Genomic DNA, 25,143 nt, shown 5'->3' on the forward strand with positions numbered 1-25,143 from the left:
TGAATGACATTTACAATTCTCAAACCAACGAGAGGGAGCCCTCTTGTGGTTTAGGTGTAGAGTGGTTTATGTTCTATCTACATTTATAAGATACAAGAATGTATAATCTTTGAAAAATGTAACAACCCTAGATACCTTCTGAAAATGATCTAAAATTTATAGGAAATTAAAAAATTACAATTTTGGATATGTATAATTGTTCTTTAAACACTTCAGGGGAGTTTTTGAAACTAAAAGTATGCAGCACATACCATGTTGCTGTCTGTAATTATATTCTTATTTAGCAAAAATCTTTCAGTATATACTTGGTTAGTAGTTGTAATGATCAGTAAAGATATCAAAGTGGTTCAAGTCATCTCGCTTATGAAGTAGAGGACAAAATAATGACATTAAAATAGATAACTGCATATTAAATACCTTTTACACTCTTTAATTGTATTTCTGAGTGATAAGCATCAAACATTTTGATCACTTAGGGATTTACCATGCTTATAACAGCAGGTGAACTTGCTATATTTTGTTGCTTAAGAATACAATATATAACACATATTAAAAAGTAAGCACTTTGGGAGGCTGAGGAGGGTGGATCACAGGGTCAAGAGATCAAGACCATCCTGGCCAACATGGTGAAACTCCATCTCTACTAAAAATACAAAAATTAGCTGGGCGTGGTGGCACATGCCTGTAGTCCCAGCTACTCGGGAGGCTGAGGCAGGAGAATCACTTGAACCCGGCAGGTGGAGGTTGCAGTGAGCTGAGATCGTGCCACTGCACTGCAGCCCGGCGACAAAGTGAGACTCCGTCTCAAAAAAAAAAAAAAAAAAAACCAAAAAGTAAGCATGTTTAGCATAAGTAATACCAATGAGACAGTTAATCAAATATAAATATGCTAACAATATTAAATACAGTATTGTGCTGCATAATGACATTTCAGTCAACTGTGGACCCCATATACAGCAGTGGTCCCTTAAGATTATAATGGAGCTAAAAAATTCCTATTGCTTAGTATTTATTAGACTTTTAATAATTATTTTAGAGTGTATTCTACTTATATAAAAAAAGTTAACTGGAAAACACACTCAGGCAGGTGCTTCAGGATTTATTCCAGAAGAAGTTGTTTTTATCACAAGAGATGACAGCTCTGTGTGTGTTGTTGCCCCTGAATATCTTCCAGTAGGACAAGATGTGGAGGAAGAAGACAGTGACATTGATGATCCTGACCTGTGTAGGCCGAGGCTAATGTGTGTGTCTGTGTCTTAGTTCTTAACAAAATGTTTAACAAGTAAAAGAATAAATAAAATAAAAATTTTAAACAGACAAAAGCTTACACAATAAAGATATAAAGGAAGAAATTATTTTTGTATGTTTGTGCTTGTGTTTTGAGCTAAGTGTTACTACAAAAAAATCTTAAAACATTAAAAAATGAAGTAAAAAGTTTTATGAAGCTAAGGTTAATTTATTATTGAAGAAATTTCAAAAGTTAAACTTAGTGTAGCCTAAGTGTACAGCCTTTAAAAAGTCTACAGTAGTGTGGCTGGGCACCGAGGTTCATGCCTATAATCCTAGCATGTTGGGAGACCTCAGGATCACCTGAGGTCAGAAGTTCAAGACCAGCCAGGCTAACGTGGTGAAACCTTGTCTCTACTAAAAAATACAAAAATTAGCTGGGCATGGTCACGAGCGCCTGTAATCTCAGCTACTCAGGAGGCTGAGGCACGGAGAATTGCTTGAACCCGGGAAGCAGAGGTTGCAGTGATCTGAGATCATGCCACCGCACTCTAACCCGGGCTACAAAGGGAGACTCCATCTCAGACAAAAAAAAAAAAAAAAAAAAAAAAAAAAAAAGGGTCTACAGTAGGGTCATAATATCCTAGGACTTCACATTCACTCACCACTTACCCAGGGCAACTTCCAGTCCGCAGGCTCCTTTCAAGTTAAGTGCCCTGTATAGGTGTACTACATTTTACCTTTTATTCCATATTTTTATGGTATCTTTTCTATGCTTATATATGTTTAGAAACACAACTACTTACCATTGTATTACAGTTGTCTGCAGTATTCAGTATAGTAACATGCTGTACAGGTTTGCAGCCTAGAAGCAACAGACTATTGCATGTAGTCTAGCCTAGATGTAGTGGTCTAACCCATGTAGGTGTATAGAAGTACACCCTGTGGTGTTTGCATAATGACAAATCATCTAAAGACACATTTCTTAGAACATATTCCTGTAGTTAAGCAACTCATGACTTATACTAACACATTAATATTACTTTTTAAAGTTTCTTTTTAGAAATGAAGTTACATTATCCATTAGGTGAATGAGTCATATGAACATAATTACCCTAGTTGTATTTTTGATGACCTGAAATAACATCTTTTTTCATGGCCCCAGCATTTTCATTAGTTAATGTATAACTAATTCATTAGTTCATATAAAAAAGGTATTTCAAATGTAACCAATTCACAACAGTAAATGAATTCTGATATATTTGATTTAAAGTAAATTGCAAATAACATACCATGTCCATTTGTTTCTCGTATTCTTTTTCGTTCGAGAAGGAAAAAACACAATTAATCATCTAAGTTGGAAAGATATTTTAATTTACTATATGCAATGCATCAATATAAGTTCCATCCCTTTAGACAAGACTGAGTCTTGCTTAGAGATTATTGATTACCCAGGAGAAGTACTAACCTAAAGTGAAAATAAAGGAAAACTCTTATCTATGACACACGGTTCCTGCAGATTTTTCCCTGTTTTGCTTTGGTCCTGAAAGTGGAGGAGGCTTTTCTGTTTGCCACCCGTTGAAGTTTTCATGGCCTAATAATGTGGAGACTCAAAAAATTTGCTGACGATAAAGAGGAGAACAAAGGAAGCACCCAGAGTATCGCCAGGTAGGTTTCTAGCTTCAATTCTGGTATTTATCAAATACAATGTGATAGAGTAAAGCTGTGTTTCTTAAAAAGGATCTAATAATTTATTATCGATCTTCTTTAACTTCCAGGCAATTCAAAATAAATTTGTGCTTTTGGATTTTCTATTACCTGTCAAATGATTTGGCAATTTGAATAAATTTATTGTTTTCGATTTATAGTTCATTCCCATTTTCTTTGATTAGTCACTTAGGAAACTCAATGTTATACCTGTAAGCTTGATCTTCCACAGAATAAGTATTTCAAACAAGGTCAATCTGTAGGAAATTTTTGGGAGGGAGAAGTTATTGAAATAAGACTCTATAAACATAATTGTTTCTGTAACAGATCATTTAGAAGAGTTTTTCTTTTCCCCAGAAAGAAAAGGAACCTGACATCAAAATAGTGATTTTTAATGGTTTAAGAACAGAGACCAGTTTGGAAGAGCAAGTGCCATTAGGTTACAGAACTGCGAGTGAATGTCATATGATTTTTAACGAGTATTCATTCATCGAAGAACAAGTGTTCAGACAATTCATTCCTCATGTCACAGAATGGACTATAGATGATGATAAGATTTTCTCCTGGGTCACGCTCTGATCATAAGCCTCTGAGCTCTCCTTTTGATTAGGCCCAACTTGGGTTCTGTTCTTGGCCTAGTTAGTTCAGTTAGGCAAGAATTCTGCTGGTTCAGTTTAACGAAAATCCCTTATCCTTGATATCTAATCAAATTTCTTATCCCCCCACGTTCAGTATCTTACCACCCTGCCTGCATTCAGCAAGAATTTTGCTAAGTCAGTTTAGCCGGAATCCCTGTGAGGTTTTCTCTCTAGTAATTTTCCACCCACTGACCTTCACTTATCCCAAATCCTCACTTGTCCTAGTATTCAGAATGCAACCCAGTTATATACTGAGGTCTCTCTGTCCCCAATGCAATAGTTTCCGAATAAAATTTGTCTTCACTGCTTTAACTTATATCCAGCTCTGATTTTCTTTCAGAGTGCCAGCTTCTGTTCACAACCCAGCTTCCAGTTAACCGTTTGCCCAAGTGAATTTTTAGATACTGTCAGAGCAGTACAATATTGGGTGAAGAGCATCAACAGAGATAACTTGGTAAGACAACACATGGGGTCAAATATACAAATATAAAGAAACATAAAAACAAACTAAATATTTATAGTGTAGTTCAGTAAATATGGCCTCATTCAATTTAGGATTCCAATGAATGTGTAATTAAAAACGGAAATTATACAAAATTACAAAGAAGAATATATTTAGAAAATCAGTTTATCAAGACAGAAAGCAACTGTCAGCAAGAGTATATTGAAATAAACTATGTAGAGAAAAATAAACAGTGTAGTGATGCAGAAAATGATGAATATCACGAGAGTAACGAAAATATTTTAAACCATAGTAGTGCAAATTGACTTAATAAATCATAGTTTACCAATAAGCTTCTCATCCTTCTCAGTGTGGTCACATTACATTTATTCCTATACCTTTTGTTTAGGGATCTATTACCCATAGATACCGCCAGCACTTGTACTTACAGATGAGCTGGCCTGATTCTATGGCAGCATTTCAGCACAGAGTTTTTGCTGATGTCACGGTATGAACTATGTAAGCTATTAATGAAGGCCAGCTCATTGAAGAAAACCATCATGCTGATTTAGCAAGGAATTTTCAATCTAAGATTTTTTCCTGAAATTTGTGCTAGTCAATATATAAAAGTGTCAAAGGCTGTTACATATTAATTATAGGTACTTTAAAAATGACAGACTAATTATCACATACGAAATTGTAATACTTTCTTAAATTTCTTGGCTGGGTGTGGTGGCTCATGCCCCTAATCCCAGCACTTTGGAAGGCGGGCAGATCACAAGGTCAGGAGGCTGAGACCATCCTGGCTAACACGGTGAAACCCCATCTCTACCAAGAATACAAAAAATTAGCCAGGTGAGGTGGCACGTGCCTGTAGTCCCTGCTACTCGGGAGGCTGAGGCAGGAGAATCGCTTGAACCCGGGAGGCAGAGCTTGCAGTGAGCCGAGATCGCGCCACTGCACTCCAGCCTGGGTGACAGAGTGAGACTCCGCGTCAAAAAAAAAAAAAAAATCTTATTTCTTTACTAGTATTCTATCACTAACCTCCAATGTAACTCTGTGCAGGAAAAAAGAAAGATGAAATTATAGATTAAAAAAAAGATGAGTATTCCTTTTTGAAATAGTCTGTACGGGTAAGTCAAGTGAAAGTGGTTTTTTCAATAAACAGATTTTAAGAAGTCTTTCAAACATACAAACAAAAACTACAAATACACTAATGCCAAGTCATTTTTCTAGTTAGTAACACATCTTCTCTCATTCTGTCCTTAGTAGAAAAGTTCCATTTACCATCCTTCTCACTGTGCTTTTCCTATAATGAAATGCATATATTAAGACTTCTTTGAATGATATATCACCGACTATGTAATCCTAGATGTAACAGTTTTCATGAGAACAGGAATGGAATATGATTTTTGTCAGGAAGACAACATGATTCTTTGGTAAAATTTGTTCTGTAAAAAAATTAGACAAAAGAGGTATCCATATTCTTGAAAAGTGTTCATTTTTATTGTTTCTGATCAAATTATCTACAGTTACATGATAAATAATTTATACTGTTCACAGGTTAATGACTCTGATAGAGAGTTTGTTAGTTGCAAAATTGAACTAAATATAATGAAAAACAAGTTGATGAAATCGTGCATAAATTTTTAAGTATATGTTCAGTATAATTTCCTGGAAAAATATGACAGTATCTGGACAAGGAAGACTGACATAGACATAAGACTCGAGAAGACAGAAAAATAATTTACACCATAAAAACCATAAAATAGCAATACTTTTTTTGGTAGTTCTTTAAACAACTTGACTCACTAATAATGAAGTCACTGTATATCATATAAAGATGGTACATGGAAAATATATGGCACATTTTCTTTTTGTTTTGTTTTTCATAGCATATCATATTATAGCTGTAGAATGTCAGTGTACTTCACTCTACTCCCCCCCAGTATTATCATTTATCATACATTAAAATACAAATTTAAGGAATGACCATTGAATAATTCATACAGAAAAAAGTGAAGAAGTGCAAAATTATTCAAGCATATTCAAGTATAACTTCACATCTGAATCCTTTCCTGGAATTTAAGTCACAACTCCTTACTATTAACCAGCCAGGCTGGATAATGTGTATGTGAGCGGGGTTGCCCAAAGGCACCATTGCTAAACCCACCCCAGAGAAAAAGCAGCCATTAAAATAAAACAACTTAATCCCTTGTACTTTTGTTATAGCTTTACTCTAAAAATACATCATATGGTTAATATGGTTTGCTGCTAGTTTTTTTTTAATTCATATTATTTTGTAGAGTTTTATATAATATTTTCATATCTGAAATAAATTTAAAAATATTTAATTTAAATTTATTGCTAAATTACAGGAAGACACTAACAGTTCCTGAAAATAATGTACATAGAAATTTTCATCAATTTCTATTTATCTATGTAGATAATTCATTTTATATTTCATTATTTATAAGTCTGAAAATGTGTCATCATTGTTTAACACTTACAATGCTCTCATGAATGGTTTAAGTAAGAATAAAGCTAGTGATAAGGGGTTGATTGAACTTAAACGCAGACAACAGAAATGTGAAAATATATGCTGGTTGTCTTATGTGAGGGCAATAAACTTACTTGGTATTTTAGGAAGGAAAAGTCATTTTTTGATGAAGATTAACATTTTTATCATCTAGAGTTATGCCACAATGGAACAGAAGACTGTCCTCAGAGTAATGAGCTACCAGTTGCTCTTTGGGTGCTCGGAGAATGTGGATAATGTAATAGTGAAGATTCTGACATTGAGAGGAAAGCTGAACTGAAACACATCAAAGGTTTATTTTAAATTCTTTTTTCATTTGTCTGTTTCTGAGGCAGAGTCTCACTCTGTCACCCAGTCTGGAGTGCAGTGGTGCGATCTTGGCTCACTGCAACCTCCATCTCCTGGGCTCAAGTGGTTCTTCCCCCTCAGCCTCCCTTGAGTAGCTGGGATTACAGGCACCCACCACCACACCTGGTTAATTTTTGTATTTTTAGTAGAGACGGGATTTTATCGTGTTGGCCAGACTGGTGTCTTAACTCTTGACCTCAAGTGATTTGACCGCCTCGGCCTCCCAAAGTGCTGGGATTACAGGCGTGAGCCATCGGGCCGGGTCTATTTTTAATTCTAAGAATATAAATGAGAGACAACTAAAATTAGTTGCATGAAGAAAGAAAAAATTATAAAACTTAAAAAGTGTTAAATTGATCCTTATTAGGAGAACAAGCTTGTGTAAGCTCACATCAATTCTCTCGGTTTTGGAATTTTTTCAATCATCCACAATTTCATATCTTATTCCAAAGATAATAAATTTAGCACTTGGGACAGTGCCAGGCACACATAAGGTACTCAATGAATATTTGTTTAATCAGTGATTAAATCATAATCTTCTATATTGGATACCAAGCATATGTATGCATTTTAAAAATGTGTAAGGAATTCCAATACATAGCCAGGGTTCAGAATCACTTTTGAAAAATAATACTCTATCACCTTAAATTTCTCCTCTTTGTTTACGTGTTAACCATCAAAAGTACTGAGAAAACCACCTGTTCGGACACTACAAAGTCATCCTATGTTATTAGCTGTCTTTTGAAAAAGCTTTCTGACAATTATTTAGCTGTTCTTCAAAAATGGTTCAAATAGTGTTTTAGAATTCAATTGTTAAGGGTTAAAGACTTGATCCAGTTAGCTTTGTTTATGTGTTTTTGAGGCAAAAGATTGTTGCATGATCAAGAGCTGGCCAAATCGAATGACTGCATGGTTCATATTTTCCACCAGCAATGACTTAATATTGCAAAACATGTCACAGGATTATGAACCTTTGTCTAGGAAAATTTTCTGTCTTTGTATTTTTAATCTGAAAGAATTCATCTCATTACCAATGTGTGTGTGTGTGTGTGTGAGAGAGAGAGAGAGAGAGAGAGAGGGAAAGGGAAGAGATGAAGGCATTATTAAGATGTAAAATGTAGACCAAAAAAAAACAGGTAAGTGGGTCCTAGCTGCTAACTTTGGATTATATCTCTTGGCCTTATATCTCAAAGAAGCTTCCCCAGGATATTTTTCCCTGTCCTAGTTCCGTTTAAATTGTAGGGAGTTATATTTTACACATGGCCTGTAAGTATCTTTGTTATGGAAGAATATGCATCACTTTACTTTTTAAGTAATTGGAGTACCAGGTGTCTCCCTATGGAAGTTCACTTTTTAATATCAGTATGTTTATAAAGAGGAGGGGGGCTGAGATAAAAGTTTAATTTTAAAGTTAATTAAATTAATGCAATTTACAGTGTACACTGCTTGTTTATTCATGCAAAGTTTATATAGCAATGAAAAAATTGCAATGGCTATGTTTACCACTGTAGTATACAAATAAGAAAATAAAAACCAATGTATCTGCTGAGGCAGATGTCTCTTAATTCAGGAACAAGATACAATGGGTATTATGGGTGTTTTATTCGCAGGAGGGAATCCGTGTGAACATATACGCTATGTCTTCTAATATATTGTATTAACACCAGATTGTCTTATATTTGGAATGGTTTGCTTTTCTTTGCTAGTTCAATATTAACTAGATGAAAAATACAGGTCATATATACTGTTGAATTTTGGGAGTTTATGCTATTATCTATGTTGCAAAGAGTGTGGAATCACTTTTGGAGTAGAAGATATCATGACCTCAAAGACTGTTAATGCTATCTGTCTAAGGATCATTGGATACATTTTTGTTCTCAGAATTTTGTTATTAGAGTGTTGTAAATTTTTATGGGACCCTTGTGAATCGTGGTGTTGTCAGTTTCTTTGTTTTCCATTTACAGTATACTGCAAGTATTTTCTATGTCAATTTTGGCAAGTCTCTTGTATTCTCTCATGTCCATTTCCTGGAATGTGTACTTTATAGATGAAAGAAAAATTTAGCTGCCAGTATAATATTCAGTCCTCCCAAGTAACCAGCAGGTTGAAGTATGTTGTGTTGAGAGAAATAGAAAAGCATATTTTAAAAAGTGGAATTAAATGTTCAGAAAAAGGGGTGTATAGTATGGAAGATACATCTAAATCTTTTTTCAAATATTATAACTACTTAAGTTGCACTGAGTACTAAAATAGTGAACAGCTTGCTCTCTTCTGTTAAACATTTAGATCATTTCTTCATTTTTTTTTCTAAAATTTCCCTTACCTTCCATGAGATCCTGGGTATTCATAAACTAATACATGAATTCATGTCTTAGGGATACACAAATATACAAGCACTTATAATTGCAAATTAAGATTAAAGTTATTGGACTAGATCAACAGAATAAGAATTCATTCTAGAATAAGATGAACAGCCCGGTTGATTCCCTAATATAGCCACCAAGAGTTGGATGGGCTCTCCAGGCAAGTGCCATGGAGAAACTTTTGGAAGGGTTAGAGAAGTTTTAAACACCCTCAGCTTTCTTGCAAATACAGTGATTCTTGAATCTATTTAAAGTTGTAAAGTAAGTTCTAGAGCCTCATGGTTTAAGTCTAATTCTAATGGTTGGGAAAGAAAGAAAAGGTTGAGAACATATATGCTAATGTATAAAATAGCCTATAAATTCATATGCTATGGAACCAGATATTTCAATGATTGAGATACAAATAATGCTTTTTAAGAAAATGATATAAACTGCATACACAAAAATCCCGTATTTTCTAACGTGGCTATTTAAAAATACTTCAGAATATGCACATTGGAATTCCAATTTGTGTGTAGTTAATGTATATGCACACGTTTTTAATTTCTTATCATTAATAATTTTTTGGTTGGTTTAATTTGAAATATTCTGGTTGGACACAGGGCTTACTGAGGCAAATATTATCTCAGGATGCTAATTGCGATGTAATTTTTCAGTTTTAAAAGGTCAATAAGAGTTCATAGGAGGAGACACATTCCTTTAAACATATTGGATTCAGCCACATGTGCGTTGTCACTGTTGCCTTGTGAGTGAAAGCCGTTAAAGTATTTTCTTAGTGCAGTAAGACAGTGACAAACGTAATAGGAAAGGAAAACTATGCCTAAGGAAAGTACAATACTTTTGAGATAGACTTCTAATGCACCAACGTCCTTGTTGACAACATTGTCTCATGTTTGGTATTTTCACTTTCTAAATTTCAGATTTAAAAAAGACACATTTTTAATATTCTCAAATATGGAAACAAGTGATGTCTGTGAATTTCTTTTGGAAGTAAGCATGTTTGTATTTATTATATTTCTGTTTGCTCCTGGCAGAATTCACTTAAGCAATGTTGGGAAACTTGAAATAAGATGTGGAAAGTATAGAAAAACACATTCAGGTATTTCAGAGACACACCGAGATGACGTAGCTTATAATTACCTCGAACTCTCCTGCTAATTCTCAAGGAATACAAATGACATATCTTGCTCTATCTTTAGCACAAGAATATGTTTCCATGGTTTTGTTAAATACACACCAAATGAAGAAGCATGTGTTTAATTTTCACGTGCACAGTCCTCAACGTGGGTACATAGAGAGTAACAAATTCTTTTAGTTGTGGCATTTGCACATAATGCCAAACATAATATTATTTCCTTATAGTGTTGTTTTAAGTTACTTATAAAGGAGAGGAACTTGGTATTTTACTAGCAAAAACTGCTTAACATTTACTATTTTTTAAAATGTTATTTTTAAAAATTACAATTGTATAAGCTGATGTATAATAACATTGTAAAGGTTTTAGTTTTAAATGGTAGTTTTTGCTTTTAATTTGAGAGTGGTTGAAGGGCAGAAAACAGCATCTCGTTAAATAACTGGCTTTTCTATTGTACATCTGAGTTCATTGTTTTCATAGTGTTTAAAGTTTTCTCTGTAAATAATTTGGCAGACTGAGTTTGTGCATCTGACCAATAATTAAAATACCTAAAAGGCATTCCAAAGCTTTCCCAAATACATTTATGGTAAAAATAGTTAAAAAAAAAATAGCAAAACTGAAAAAGAGTCAGAGTCTGGTTCTGTTTACCAAGAACTCTATCATACATTTGCACCCAATTACACTGCAAAAAACAAGTTACTAATGCTCTGTTGTTGTTGAAGTACTCCCATGGGGTCATTGAAAAATTTTACATAAAAATTTCATTTAAAATTATTTTCATCTTGCGAATGGCTTAGATTTTGAAATCATTAATTCAGAAATAGAAAAACAGTCCCCACTTTATAGAAATGACTTACTTATATCATTTAAAATTAAAACTTTCCCTCCTTATATTTGGAGATAGGAGTTGAGACCCATAAAACATTGCTGGGAAAATTGTTTTTATTAAAAAATCTTTCATGAATCCATTTTTGTTTTCATTGTACTCATTTTTATCAAAATGTAAATACTTTAATCCCATTGAATTTTAAAGTCACATTCTAAACTAAAATATAAAAGTCTTACTGAATTTTGTTCAGTTATATCAAATTATTAAACACAATCACACACAGTTAAGCAGCTATTAAAAGTCTAACAAAAACAAGGTGCTGGCTTGAATTGTTCAATGTTTGGCAATAACTAAAAATACATAGCTATGATACTTATTTGAAAACAAAGTTGTTTTCCATATTTCCACCTTCGTTCCTAGAGATATAAAGTTTAAGAAAAGTAGATTGTGACTGTAACACGATCTCTTATGTTATTTGTTTTAAATTTGCACAGAGGAAAATTTATTATTCTAAACAATTAAATTTAGTATTCCAAACCATTAAAGTTTTTTAATGCTCTTATTTAAAAATTTTCAAAATTACATATATTGGTTAAATAGTATTTATATGTACAATCCTCCATTAATATGAGTGAATTTCCCACTGTAACTAATTATTTTCCCATTTCATAACTATACTATAAGAAAATAGTTTTAAAATTCAAATTATTGGTTTTTATTATCTTTATAATTTCCCCCCTTTCCTTTCATAAAATTTACTGTGCAAAATTTGCTTTTGTATGATTTAATAGCATTGAATTACAAATTAAGGAATTCCAAAGTAGTTTTCGTGTCTGTTATTATGAGATATTATATAACATATAAACACATTGGCAGTAAAGCTTCCACTTAGATGGTTTACTGTGAAAAAAACAAATCACCGGGAATTAATATGAAATAGAATCCCCTAATAAATATTTTATATTCATTAAAAGAATCTTATCTCTCATGACTTTGCATAGCTAACCAAATTACGAACCTTTTCCATATACCATTTTAATACAATGGTCATCATTTATACACCACACACACACATACACACACACACCTATGGCAGAGACACTTTCCTCTGAATTGACCCACTTGCATGCCCCCAGAGACTTAATCTTGCTGCTGATGAATATCTTCATGCCTAAGAATTTTATAGATAACCCAATAGAAAATATTAAAAATCAAAAAAGCTAATGGGAAGCAGGCTCTGGAGATGGTGTCAATCTTCTTGGCCCGGTCGATAAAGACCTTCCTCATTTCATCAGGGCTTTTTGGCATTACCTGGACAGGGTGGTTGGGGCCCTTTGGAGTCATGCCGTCCTTTGCTTGTAGACATGGTCCCATTCCATAGGCTGTGAAGCTGAATCGACTTTCCCTTACCTCATCATCCTGTCAAAGAAAATGTGACAAGTCCCTTTAATAATAGAATAGAGCCTGTATAACAGGCATCTCAGAATCATAACCAATTTTATCACGATTAATATTTACATTAATATAAGGAAAAGGTAACCAAAGCATATAAAGATGAATTGGTTTTGATTCCCCATTGAAGTTTTATTTATTCATCCTGCTGCCTTGTATAGATGCGCCCATTAATAAATGTGAAATCCCAAAGGCTATGTTTTAATGGGAAAACTAAACTCTGATATTTTCTACATATTGCTTGAATATCTCAATTAAAACAAGATAAAATCTATTGTGTTATATATATTCATAAACTAGTTTTTTTTTTTTTTTTTGCATTATTTGTATAAATGGCCTAATGTGTGATGTCGAAGGGGAACAAACATACCAGGATCATTGACTGAATTTTTCTTTCTCATGGAGACAAACCTTTTCAAGCTTTTTCTTTCAATTCGAAGTCAATTCCTCAGAAAATACAGTCTAGTTCCATAATACTGCTTGGTTTATGTTATTCTCCCTGTATACTACTTTTCTGTTTTACACTAACCTTTGTGGAATACTTAGAAGATAGTCATGTATTCTAGTTTATATACGACTACCTTTCAGGCACATTGGTTTGGTTGAAATTGTGAATTATATGTGGCAGAAGTTTATTTCATGTTAAGAACATAAACTTTACATAAATTTATTATTACTATATTCTTCTAAAAAGTATCATTTCTTTTAAATGTGGCAAACTGAAGATAATTTTCCATGTTTGTAAATGAAAGGACTTAAAGAAAAATTTAAATAAAAATTATTTAATAATATATAATAAATGAAGTATGCTTATGAAATATAGTATTTAATAACTTATATGCAAATTAATAATTTACTTTAATACATTTATTTAGAATGTAATGGCAGCTGTCTACCAATGAGTAAGGGTTTATTTGATTACTAAATTGAAGGTCTAAAAGATGAGAAGACATTTAATAACATTGTTATATCTCTCCTATGATAATACTTTTTCATAATAATATAAAAGGTAAAATAATTGGCTTGAACTCTTGAAAATTATGGGCCAGTCACAGTGGCTCGTGCCTGTAACCCCAGCACTTTGGGAGGCTGAGGCAGGTGGATCACGAGGTCAGGAGATTGAGACCATCCTGGACAACATACTGAAACACCGTCTCTACTAAAAATACAAAAATTAGCTGAGTGTGGGGGCACGCGCCTGTAGTCCCAGCCACTCGGGAGGCTGAGGCAGGAGAATCGCTTGATCCCTGGAGGTGGAGGTTGTAGTGTGCTGAGATAGCGCCACTGCACTCCAGCCTGGGCGACAGAGTGAGACTCTGTCTGCAAAAAAAAAAAAAAAAAAAAAAAAGAAAAAGAAAATTATGTTGGTTCTGTGAAAGTAGCTCCTCAATAAATAATATATTATAAAGTATGAAAGTAAAAAATAGAAGTTATCATGGATTCTAAAATGAGAAGATGACCAAAGTTGATACAGTAAGGTATAAAATAGTTATTTTGGGAATTATGAAAGTAACATGATTCCACCTGAAAAACAAAAGTATATGATTATTGGAAAGTATTTTGACTGTAAAATATATAAGCAATTGAATTTTGAGGACACAAGTTTGAAATAAAAACGGACAGTCCAAACTATCTGAGACTACTGTTGTAAGCTTGCAAAAATTGAAAATCAATATCAATTTTCCAGTATTCTTTAATAAGCATGTTCATTTAGACTACCATTTCTTTGGCATCCATGAAAATTTTAAGGCAAATTTATAATTTGCCTTAAAGTTTTCCATATCTTACAAATTGGAATTAAATCATTCTTACGTAAGTGCTAAAATAGTATCCTTATAACTCAGAAAATCATGCTGGTGTGTGCATTTCTAAAGGAAAATGTAGGCTACCCGGGTAATTTGCACTATTTTGTGTATAAATCAGCTGAATGTTGAAGTATAAAATAGGCTTTTAAACTATAGCAACCTATGTGTTAAAAAAATCTATCTCAAAGTAAGACAAAAGATAACTTCTCAGGGAGCATTTCCAATGAGGTGTTGACATGTTAACTGAAGCAGTTGAGAAATTCATTATCAAAACGCTCAGATATCAGGATTAGAGCTGATGTGCTTAGTAAAGCAGAATTCATTGATTACCTTTCTAATTATCTGTTATGAATAACTTATTTTAAAATCTTTAGAGACCTTAGCTGCTCATCTCAAAACAGAGATAATCTATTTAAAATTAACATATTAGTGAGCAATTGAATTTTTCTCAATTGTATCTTTCCATATACCCGAGTGTGAGTAAAGAGTTAACATCCAGCCTGGGCTGTTACAGGAGTGCTGAGAATGACCCCTGATTCCTAAAGCATCATTTCCTTGAAAACAATAGAGGTAAGCTACAGAGGGAATTGGAGTCGGCATTATTTACTGTGAGGGGCTGCACCTGCATTGGGGGAGCTGTGCATTGGCCTGAAGATCTTTGGCCCAAGTGACTAGGTGGTGTACAAGTGTGGTTTGGAACAAAGGCTGTGATTCTCTGTGTGAAGGCGATTGTATACACCCTGACTTTTGTCCATGGCAGCTGTACCTATGTGTCCTGTGTGATGAGGGGCAAAAGAAGCTGTGCTCTTGAGAACTTGCTGAGTCTCCTGTGCGAGGCAGATGCTGGAGGCCTGATGGGTTTCCTGCCTCACGTCCTCCTAGGAGACTGAGTGAACATAAGGTTAGATTAAAGCCTATGGGTGTTCTGAGAGTCTGTATGACAATTGGAACCCCAAATCTCAGCAGTGGTGGACAAAAGCTGACCAGGCTTTCAAACTTTGAGACTCAATATGACCAAATGTTCCAGGAGGGAGTTCTGAGGAGAATCTAATGCTGATCCAACCTGGTTTTGAGGTAGTCAAAGTGCTACAGAAAATAACATGCTGAATTTTACTATTGGAATCTGGATGGCACAGGTTTATCCCCTGTTGAATTGGTAGATGGATGATCGGTGAGATAAAACTGAGGGGAAAGTGGCTCAAGAGACCGTTAATTCCTTGTTTCCTATTAATAATTTTTGGGGCTGGGGGTGGAGGCTCATGCCTGTAATCCCAGAACTTTGGGAGGCTGAGGCAGGTGGATTGCTTGAGCTCAGGAGTTGGGGACCAGCCTGGCCAACATGGCGAAACCCCATCTCTATCAAAATTACGAAAAATGAGCCAGGTGTGGTGGTGGGCGCCTGTGGGATCAGCTAACTGGAGGCTAAGGTGGGAGGATTGCTTGAACCGGGAAGCAGAGGCTGCAGTAAGCCAAGATTGTGCCACTGCACTCCAATCTGGGTTACAGAGTGAGAGATCCCGTCTCAAAATAAAAAAAAAAAGAAAAGAAAAAAAAATTATCCTCATGAAACGAACTACTTAAGGGAAAGACACAGCCAGTAAAGCAAGCAGCTTCATGACCTGAGCTCAAGATGAAAACAAAAGCCCAGTTGGTACTTGGAAGGACACCGCACTTAATTTTAATATTCCCTTCTGCAACTCCAGGCAAGTGACACTGCAAACTAGTGACTATAGTGCAGCCCTGTTCCATAAAAACATAATGTGAGCCACAAATAGAAGCCATGTGTGTGATTTTAATGTTTACATTAGCTACATTTAACAAGTTAAAGGAAACAGGTCAAAATAATTTCAGTTTGAAAAAAAAATTAACTCAGTATGTTCACAATATCTTTTCAACATTTATTGAAGTAAAAAATGAGATAGTTTTCATTCTCTATTTCATACGAAGTCCTTGAAACCTGGCATGTGTTTTACATTCACAGTATGTCTCAATTCAGACTCTAAATTTCTAGTGCTTAATAACCACATGTGGCTAGTAGCTACCAAATTGGACAAAGCATAAAGAAACTGGGTCACTTTGCTAAGAAGTGGTAGCAGTTCTCTAGGGAATTCATGCTTTCCTGGATCTTTAGTTTAATTGACTGAGGAGCTAATAACATGTTTTTGGATGCTGTAGTGTGAAAAGTAATGTTTGGTGTGAATGCTAACCCCCAATCTGCTGCAGTATTATCATTCAGGAATTACTGGCAGGTGTAATTTCAATGACGCCTTTTAGGGTAGGTGAAGCGTGGGGCAGTATAAATCCATGCTGAGGACTGAGTGTGGTGGCTCACGCCTGTAATTCCAGCAGTTTGGGAGGCCGGAGGCAGGTGGATCACCTGAGGTCAGGAATTCGAGACCAGCCTGGCCTGGCCAAGATGGTGAAACCCTGTCTCTACTAAAAATACAAAAGAAAATTAGCCAGGCGTGGTGGTACATGCCTGCAATCCCATCTACTAAAGAGGTTGAGACAGGAGAATCACTTGAACCTGGGAGGCAGAGGTTGCAGTGAGCCAAGATCACACCATCGCACTCCAGCCTGGGCGACAAGAGTGAAAACTCCATCTCAAACTCAATCAATCAATCAATCAATCAATCAATCAATCGCTGCTGTGAAGGGAAACTGATTGATGCTCTCACTGCTGTGAAATGTAATACCTCTACAGAAGAGTAGATATGTGAAGTATAGCAGCAAATCTGGGGCGGCCATATGACAGTCAGAAAGGAGCCTACCCAAACCATATCTCCCGACCAAAACTCAGGTAGGCACTGGTTTAGGAGAGTCCTTAGGCATGTGGCCCTTATTCTGGGAAGGCAGGAGGGTATTTAGATTCATGGGTACATTAACTCTTGTAGCTGCTATACTAGGTTTTACTGATGAGAAGAAAATCTAGGGTGTTCAGAAGAAAGATCATGGCCAGAGGTACATCTATAAGCTCTCTTTAGGTGGCTGATAAGACACAAAAAGAACACAGCAAAAATTGACAGGATTTCTGTGAACGATTTCCCGGCACATTATCACCTGCTGGGAGGATGGAAATCTGTTCTAGTTTTGGCAGTGGACTCCCCTAAGCTCAGAAGTTAAATCCTACGGTGCCAATGGGGAAAGGAACAAAGGGCACTGACATACGGTGCTAAATTTACTCCATCAGTTAAGGCAGCTGAAACAAAACAGCCTGACTGGAAGGCCAGGATTTCCTTGCCCAGTTCTCAATGGGATGCTATGACTGTGCTATGGTTAAAGATGAATTGTCATGGGGGTAGTGAACACAACTTCTTGCAATTACCTGATGCCAGAGCAAAATATGTAGTAATATGCTGGGGAACAGGAGAGCAATATAAAGACTGAAACAGAAACTGCTTGAGCAGGGAAGGAGGCAAAAGATCAGCTATAATAGTAGGTATCACGGTCACACTAAATACTGTAGGTAGGAAAAAAGAGAGTAAGATATACTCAGTAGGTGGCACTGCCTTTAACCAAATGTATGATTAGAAAAGATGTGATACATAAACAAAGGATCTTGGCATCTCTGGCTTGAGCCTAGTCCCAGGCAAGTCATTCCTTAGCCCAGTTTTAATTGGATGTAATAAAATGGGAGCCCTTAGAATTGCCTAAATCTTCCTTTGTAGAAAGATTACAGGAATTCTCAGATCTGATTAAGGGAATGGCACAGGGGTGCTGGTTTTCATTAATTCTCTCTAGAATAGCCTGTGTGGCCTATAAAGCTAGATGGATCCTACAAGCTGACTGTTGACTATTTGGGTTCAGTAAAGAAGTTTCCCAACAGCCTCTACCATGCTGGCTGGATGTGGTGAAAACTATTCAAGAGTTTTGGACACAAAACTCTATCCAAGAGTTAAGGACAGAGATGGCTGGTTGGATTTGATAGACTTGACTGATGCTTTGTTTTTAGTCTCAATGGTACAAAAAAGTAAAACACAGCATGTCTTCATGTGAGGTGGACACAATTATAATCTTACTGTCCATCCCTAAGGGAACCTAAATTCTCCAGTATGTTGTCACAACCGGATAAGAAACAATTTGGTCCAGATCATTGTCAAAAGTAAGTTGTTTAATAAATGATAATTTCCCTCACCAAACAGAAAGTCAAGGAGAGTTTGGAAACTAGTGGCACCTTTGACTCGGTACGGGTGGCTAATTAATCCAGATAAGATGCAAGGTCCAGCCCCATGAGTCCACTTACAAGGCATAACCTGGTCTGAGGACATTAGCTACAAGTCAGAAACATTAAAGGATAAACTTTTATTTCTTCTGCATTCTACTATTTAAAAAAAAAAAAAAGAAAGAAAGAAAGAAAAAACTTGTGGCACTGTTGAAATTTGGCAGGTACATTTTGGATTTCTATTGGCCCCACTGTATAAGGTAACCAGATGGAATTTCAAAGGGAAACTAAAGCAGACTGTGGGCGATCTAAGGCACGTAGTAGCCAAGCTGGTCTCTCTGAGGTCTTAAAATTCACTGATTGTACAAGTATCTGCTGCTAAAACACACATAGACTGGAGTTTCTGGAAAAAGCTCAATAGTGGCACTCTAAGGTAGTTGCCAGGATTCTAGACTAGAAAATCCTCTGACTCTGTCAGCAGGTATAATCTACGTGAATGACAGCTACTGGTATTCTCTTGAGTTCTGGTTAGAAATAGCCCCCAAGACCAAAGGAATCTGAAGGACATCAGTCTATATTTAGGCCTGAGATACCTACCCCATCATGGGTGATGTCAAAAAAGCATTCCAGTCTAAGTGCCACGACAAAATTAAAATAGTATATTCAAGACGAACTCAATGGGAGTGACTCTGGTGAAGTGTATCCTGTCCATGTAAAAAACCCCTGTGTGACAATGGGCCAATGATAGACCCTGCAGTTGAGTACCCAGAATGGTCTGAACCTCATGACTCTCTTCCAACAGAGGCAAAACAGACCACCTAGTTCACCAATGGAAGTCCCATGTTGTGGTGAGAGCTTGTCCTGAGTATCAACAAGAGAAAACCTGTATGAAAATTGCTTTTGACTTGAATCTTCTAAGGACAAGTGCTAACATACAGTTGTAGATGAAATACTTGGGGTTCTTGCCCATGGTTTCTGGAGGATTCAGTGGCTTTTGCCTGAAATTGACAGATATTCCATCTTGGAATATCTGTTTTGTTTACGTTGTAACAAAAGTCATAGCTGGATACACTATTAAGGGCTTGGAACAAGGCATTTTTATATCAGTTTGGGCTTCTCAAATAGATCTCACTGAAAAACGGAACACATTTTAACCCAAAATGTACAACATGGCCCAAGAGCACAGCATAGGAAGAGTATATCATATCCCATCTGCCCAGAGAGCAAAGGCTTAAGCAGATATTGGAATGGTCAATTAAAACATTTAATATTAGAGATGAGACGACAAGGACATGCAAAGTCTGCATAGCCTTAATTTAGCTACTTAACTCTCTTGATTCTTGGTTTCTTATTCCTGCAAAATATTTATTATACTACCTATCAGTTCTTTCAGGGTGAGAGAAAATATAAAACACCGGACAAAGCACTCAAATTGCTGCTATTATTAATATTTTGAGTGTAATATTACATTATTCTAGAAATTGCACAAACACAAAAGGAAAGAATACTAATAACAACTTGAATCATTTTACTATTAGATGTTTTAAACTCAGAGTAACTAAACTAGCACTAAAATACTATGTAAAATAGGCCTACCCAGTCACCTGTTCTCCAGGAGGTCTTGCATTTGTGCACCATTACACTAAAAGGTTAACCAACAGCATAAAAATAAAAAGGCCATTCACCCCTCAAGTCCTCACTGTCTTATTGTTATAATACATGGGTTTTGCCATGTGACTGCTAGAATTCCTTGCAAATCTAATTTATGCAAAGAGTCTTTGTGTTTTAAATGTGTTGTATGAAAGAGTGGAGATCATTCTGAGTGTGCCCATGAGATGAGGCATGTGGAGTCATATCAGGGCCCTTTCAGAAACAGGTTGTCAGCTCCATGGGAAGGAAAGGAACAGACTCCTGTATAGGGTCCTGTCTGCACTCACAGGAAGACAGGGGATGAGAGAGACCATGAGCCCCTGGACCTTAAAAACATCAAGGGATTTTTTTAAATGACTGGCTTATTGGGACTTTTTTTGAAAGGTTTCTCTTAAACAATAATTTTAAGCAGGGATGAAGCTTTTCTATCAGCTTATTGTTATTATTAGATTACTAAATAAGAAGCAGCACTGAAATATTTTATTACTAATTTCTCTGCTTTGCATTACCCAGTCATAAATTATCCTGTGTTTATGTATGCTTACATGTGCAGTGATATTCCTTATTGTAATTAGCACTCAAATATTTTTTTGAGATAATTTAATTTTCTGGAAATAGCTTCAGCTTACATTTTCATGGATTACATGTCAAAAAAGCAAGGAATAAAAAATATATCTAGAACTTTTGACTCAGAGACATTATGTATTAGCCAATCTTTAGTGGTTATAAAATTAAGGCCCTTGACAACATAAAATATAGGAAGTGGGCAAAATCGCTGATTAAAAAGTTAAAGAAGTAGTTTAGTTTACCCACAAGTAAACCTTCTTACTATGCTTCAAGCAAGTTAGAATGGTAGGCAATGAAGAATGGAGACAGCCATTTAGCTACCACACAATTCTTTTTACAGGAATATCATTTTTCTGTAAATTTAAAACTGACAAAAAGAACATTTCAGTCATTATGCTTCTATATCATACTGTGAGACTTTGTATGTCTCTTTTCATTTTATTTCAATTATGCCAAACACTGATTCATATAAAATGCAAGTTATAACTAGAAATATTAGAGACAGACAGAAAATAGAAGGGTGCATACAGTCATTGAATGAAATTGCTTCATCTCTGTCATCAAACATGATGGTGTGTACTAACACATGTGTGAGGCAAGGACTAATTTTGTATCTTCTTCTTAGTCCTCAAAAATGACCAGAAAAAAGAAAACTTACATGGATGTGAGAGTGATGAAGGCATGAAAATTGCCATTGAGTGTGAACAAAACATTAAGCATCTAGAACAGCATGAAGTATTGATGATGTGAAATGCTGTAAGGTATAACAGCATTAAACACATTATTTGCATCTTAATTTTTCTCCCTTAGTAGGTACCTTTGGGGCAATCTTTATACAATTAAAATATTAAATAGATTATTCCAAATGTCTTTTTGTTAAATACTTTTTTGTAATGTTATTACCAAATGGTAATGTAATAAAGGAAGGAAAATTAAATTGTTATGAATTTCTATTTATATTATTTCAAAATGTGTGGATTATTTTAAATTGCTAATAAACAGCAATGACTCATTTTATTGGGAAACATCATTGTCCCTTGAGAATATTAAGAACAGATGAAAAATGTGAGTGAATTAAAATTGTTTTTCTAAAATATAAGTCTAAAATAAAATATTCAGTTTCATATATCTACACACATTTTTATATCATTTATAAATGGAAAGTCTAAAATAATGCAATTATAGATGAGGTTTCAAAAACACTTTGTTGTTGTAAGTCAATTGTTAATATGAAATTATTTGAAATTTCACTCCAGGAGAACCCTGCATTTATTATAGATGACAACTGAATTCGCTATTAATTAGCCAAGTGTATACTGGCATATTAAACTTAGATTCGGAAATGGTTTGAAGATTGATAAATGGTAAATTTAAAAGATGTAAAAATTTAAAAATGTAAATTTAGAAAGATTAATGTTTTAGATGAAATATTATAGAGGACAGATAAGAAATCAATGGAATGATTTGTTTAAAAATCTACATATCTATTTATAGCATAATATGTTAGATTCACTTACTGCCAACTCATAATTATGGCGTGACATAGGGTATTACAATAGACATCATATGTTAAAAAGCAGCATTTCTATTTTAATTAACATTGAGATGGAAGTCACCAAATGCATGTAAATTTAAACAGAGATTATATTATTTTGTCAAATATTATTGTCCTGAACAGATTTTCAGAGAATATATAGCTATAAGAAATAGCTGAGTTTAGCATAAACTAAATATTTAAATATTTGTTTCCAGGGAATAACTAAAGTCTTACAATTTTTGTCTTATTTGAGAGGATGCAATTTCAACTCCTGTTATTAGAGTCATTCGAATAGAATTTTGTTTGAATCTAAGTTATTGGGAAATAACTATTCTTCAGGTATGCATGGAAGACATTTGTAGGAAACACTTAATCTATTTAAAGAAAATCTTAGCTCTAGAACAGCATAAGCTGACCTGGAATGGAAAGATTATTGAATAATCAGTGTATATGGATGCCATATGGCTTTCAAACATGAATCCTTCTCACTTTCATCAAAATAGTATATATGTACATTTGTATTTATCCTTAGACTATAGACTTAACAAATGCACAGGGCAGAAAATCAATTATTTATTATCCTTAGAAGCTATCTTGAATTATTTTTAAAGTTAGACAGCATACAAAAACATAAGTAAATAAAATAAAGTTTGTGTACAGATGGTCAAAATGCAGTCAATGATAGCTTTATTTTTTCAAAAGATAACCACTGTGCCTAGCAAAACATAAACTTGGTCAGGATTTCTTAAATCTAGAACTAATGGTCCATTCCTATTTCATTTGCATATATAAATAATAATTAATAAATAATCATCAGTAGGGAAACAGGCACTAGAATACTGTGTACATATGTTTTCTTGCAGCAAACCATTGCACTATTACATTGCATTGTGGAGGAAGCTACATGAAATGCATTAAAGCAATCCCATTTTATCCATAACTCTCAACAAAAAACATGTTTGGAAATACCTTGGCATGTCTTTTTAAGCCTCCAGGACTGAAGTAATGATATCATACATGGGAATAGCAACTCTAGCCAAAATGCTTCCATATCATGCATACAGACACACACACGCACACACACACAGCGCTGGAGATAGCATCCATAACATGGTGCAGTGCGTAATCAGCACACAGCAGGCTGGGACAGTGTGGGGTGGGGAAATTTGGATACAAGAGCAAACTTGTGTTCTTTCAGAATAGACGCAGGATTCTCTGGTACCTTCACAGAGGTAAAAGTAAGTTTAAAAAAGCTGTATACAATGCTGAGGTCAATGCTGAGCCTAGTTAAAACTTTCCTAGGAACAATAATTGCATTAATGTAAGGTCCCCTGTTGTGGCAAACTTTCTACAGTGAGACTATTTTATTTACTTTGCCTGTTCTGCCAAATTAGAGTACTGAAGAAAATCCATGTAAACCAGTACTCATGACAATAAAGGGCATAGTACAAACATTGAGACTCATTTTGATTCTGTTTATTTCAAAATTTAGATTACTCATACTGTTTCTAAGCAAAATACATAGTTTTAAAGGACAAATTTGATCAGCCCAGAGCATTGTTAGTTTAGGGAAATAGTTTTCAAAAAGTCAAAGAAACCAATCACCCCCAAATTTGCCAAATGCTTGAAATATTTTAAACACAAAAGGGATGTATATACTTTCTTATGACTATATCTGTGTTATCATATTGTTTCTTCTATAAAAATAAAAATTTATTGACTTTCCATACAATAAGCCTGTTTTTTCATTAGAGTTTTCATAAAGTAATATTTAATTAAATAGATACCTTTCATTCTATAGTTTCTATAAACATTAACTGTTTAGCTACTAGAGATATAATTATGTTGGTCTTCCAAAGAAAGATTAGAGAATCTGCTATATAGTCTAATACCCACTTGTATCTATAAATATATATTGCAAACACTATATCTAATTATGTAAATTCCATGCCATGAAAAATTTACAGTTAAGATAATCAAGTAAAAGCAAGTGGATCATGTGAAATTTTCTTTCAGGGATGAAAAACAAAGGGAGAAGTGGGATGCTGGGAAATAAGATGTAAATTTTAGTAGCAAAAGGACAATTGCTGAGTGATTACATATTATAAGAGAACTTAGCAAGTACTTTAAAATAATACCAGATCTAGACAATCTGTTATGAGGTTGAGATTACTGCAAGAATTATTTAACATTATGTCTCTTGCAGGGATGCTTACTTGCAATGTACAGTAGAATCATCTGGTAGCTACTTTTAGATATAATTTACCCCAGAAATTAAGTTTAGTAGACAGAACTATTTGTGTGTGATTTCCCAGGCTAAATTCTTGGCTTCAATAGATTTCTATGTAATTACGGTATACTATATTATGAACCCCCAAGTCAAACCACGTATGGACCAAAACTATCTATTTTATATTGCTTTCCTAATATTTAGTCATTATACTTGGACATGTGCCTCTGTGAACTCTTTTTATTTGACAATTTCAAAGGATGCTGCTATCAAAACTAAATTGTTCACTTGCTATAAGTAACCTCAGCATATTTTAACGTTTAGAATGGATTCTAAAGATACACAGAAGGCACAAAGCATTTTGTTGCCTTATTTTGAGGTCTCTTGTGCAGCTGCTTTTAGAATTTGTTTGTATAAATAAATTTTCCATTTATTTTCAACTAATTTTGTACAAGTATCTGAGTGTTTCTTCTATGATGATTATTACAAGATATATGTGACATTTCTCTTTA

The 25,143-nt window shown here is 34.7% G+C and overlaps 1 protein-coding gene across 1 annotated transcript in view; it reads right to left on the reverse strand.

Moving 5' to 3' along the window:
* Positions 1–11,323: 11,323 nt before the first annotated feature.
* Positions 11,324–25,143, reverse strand: part of GLRA3 (glycine receptor alpha 3) — a 173,897-nt gene continuing 160,077 nt past the window's right edge. Inside the window, exon 10 of the mRNA XM_015139540.3 lies at positions 11,324–12,647. Within this exon, the coding sequence (XP_014995026.1) occupies positions 12,369–12,647 (279 nt within the window). The 3' untranslated portion in view covers positions 11,324–12,368. The remainder of the gene's footprint in view (positions 12,648–25,143) is intronic.

Source organism: Macaca mulatta, chromosome 5 (assembly GCF_049350105.2).
Source record: "Macaca mulatta isolate MMU2019108-1 chromosome 5, T2T-MMU8v2.0, whole genome shotgun sequence".
Classification (NCBI taxonomy): Eukaryota; Metazoa; Chordata; class Mammalia; order Primates; family Cercopithecidae; genus Macaca; species Macaca mulatta.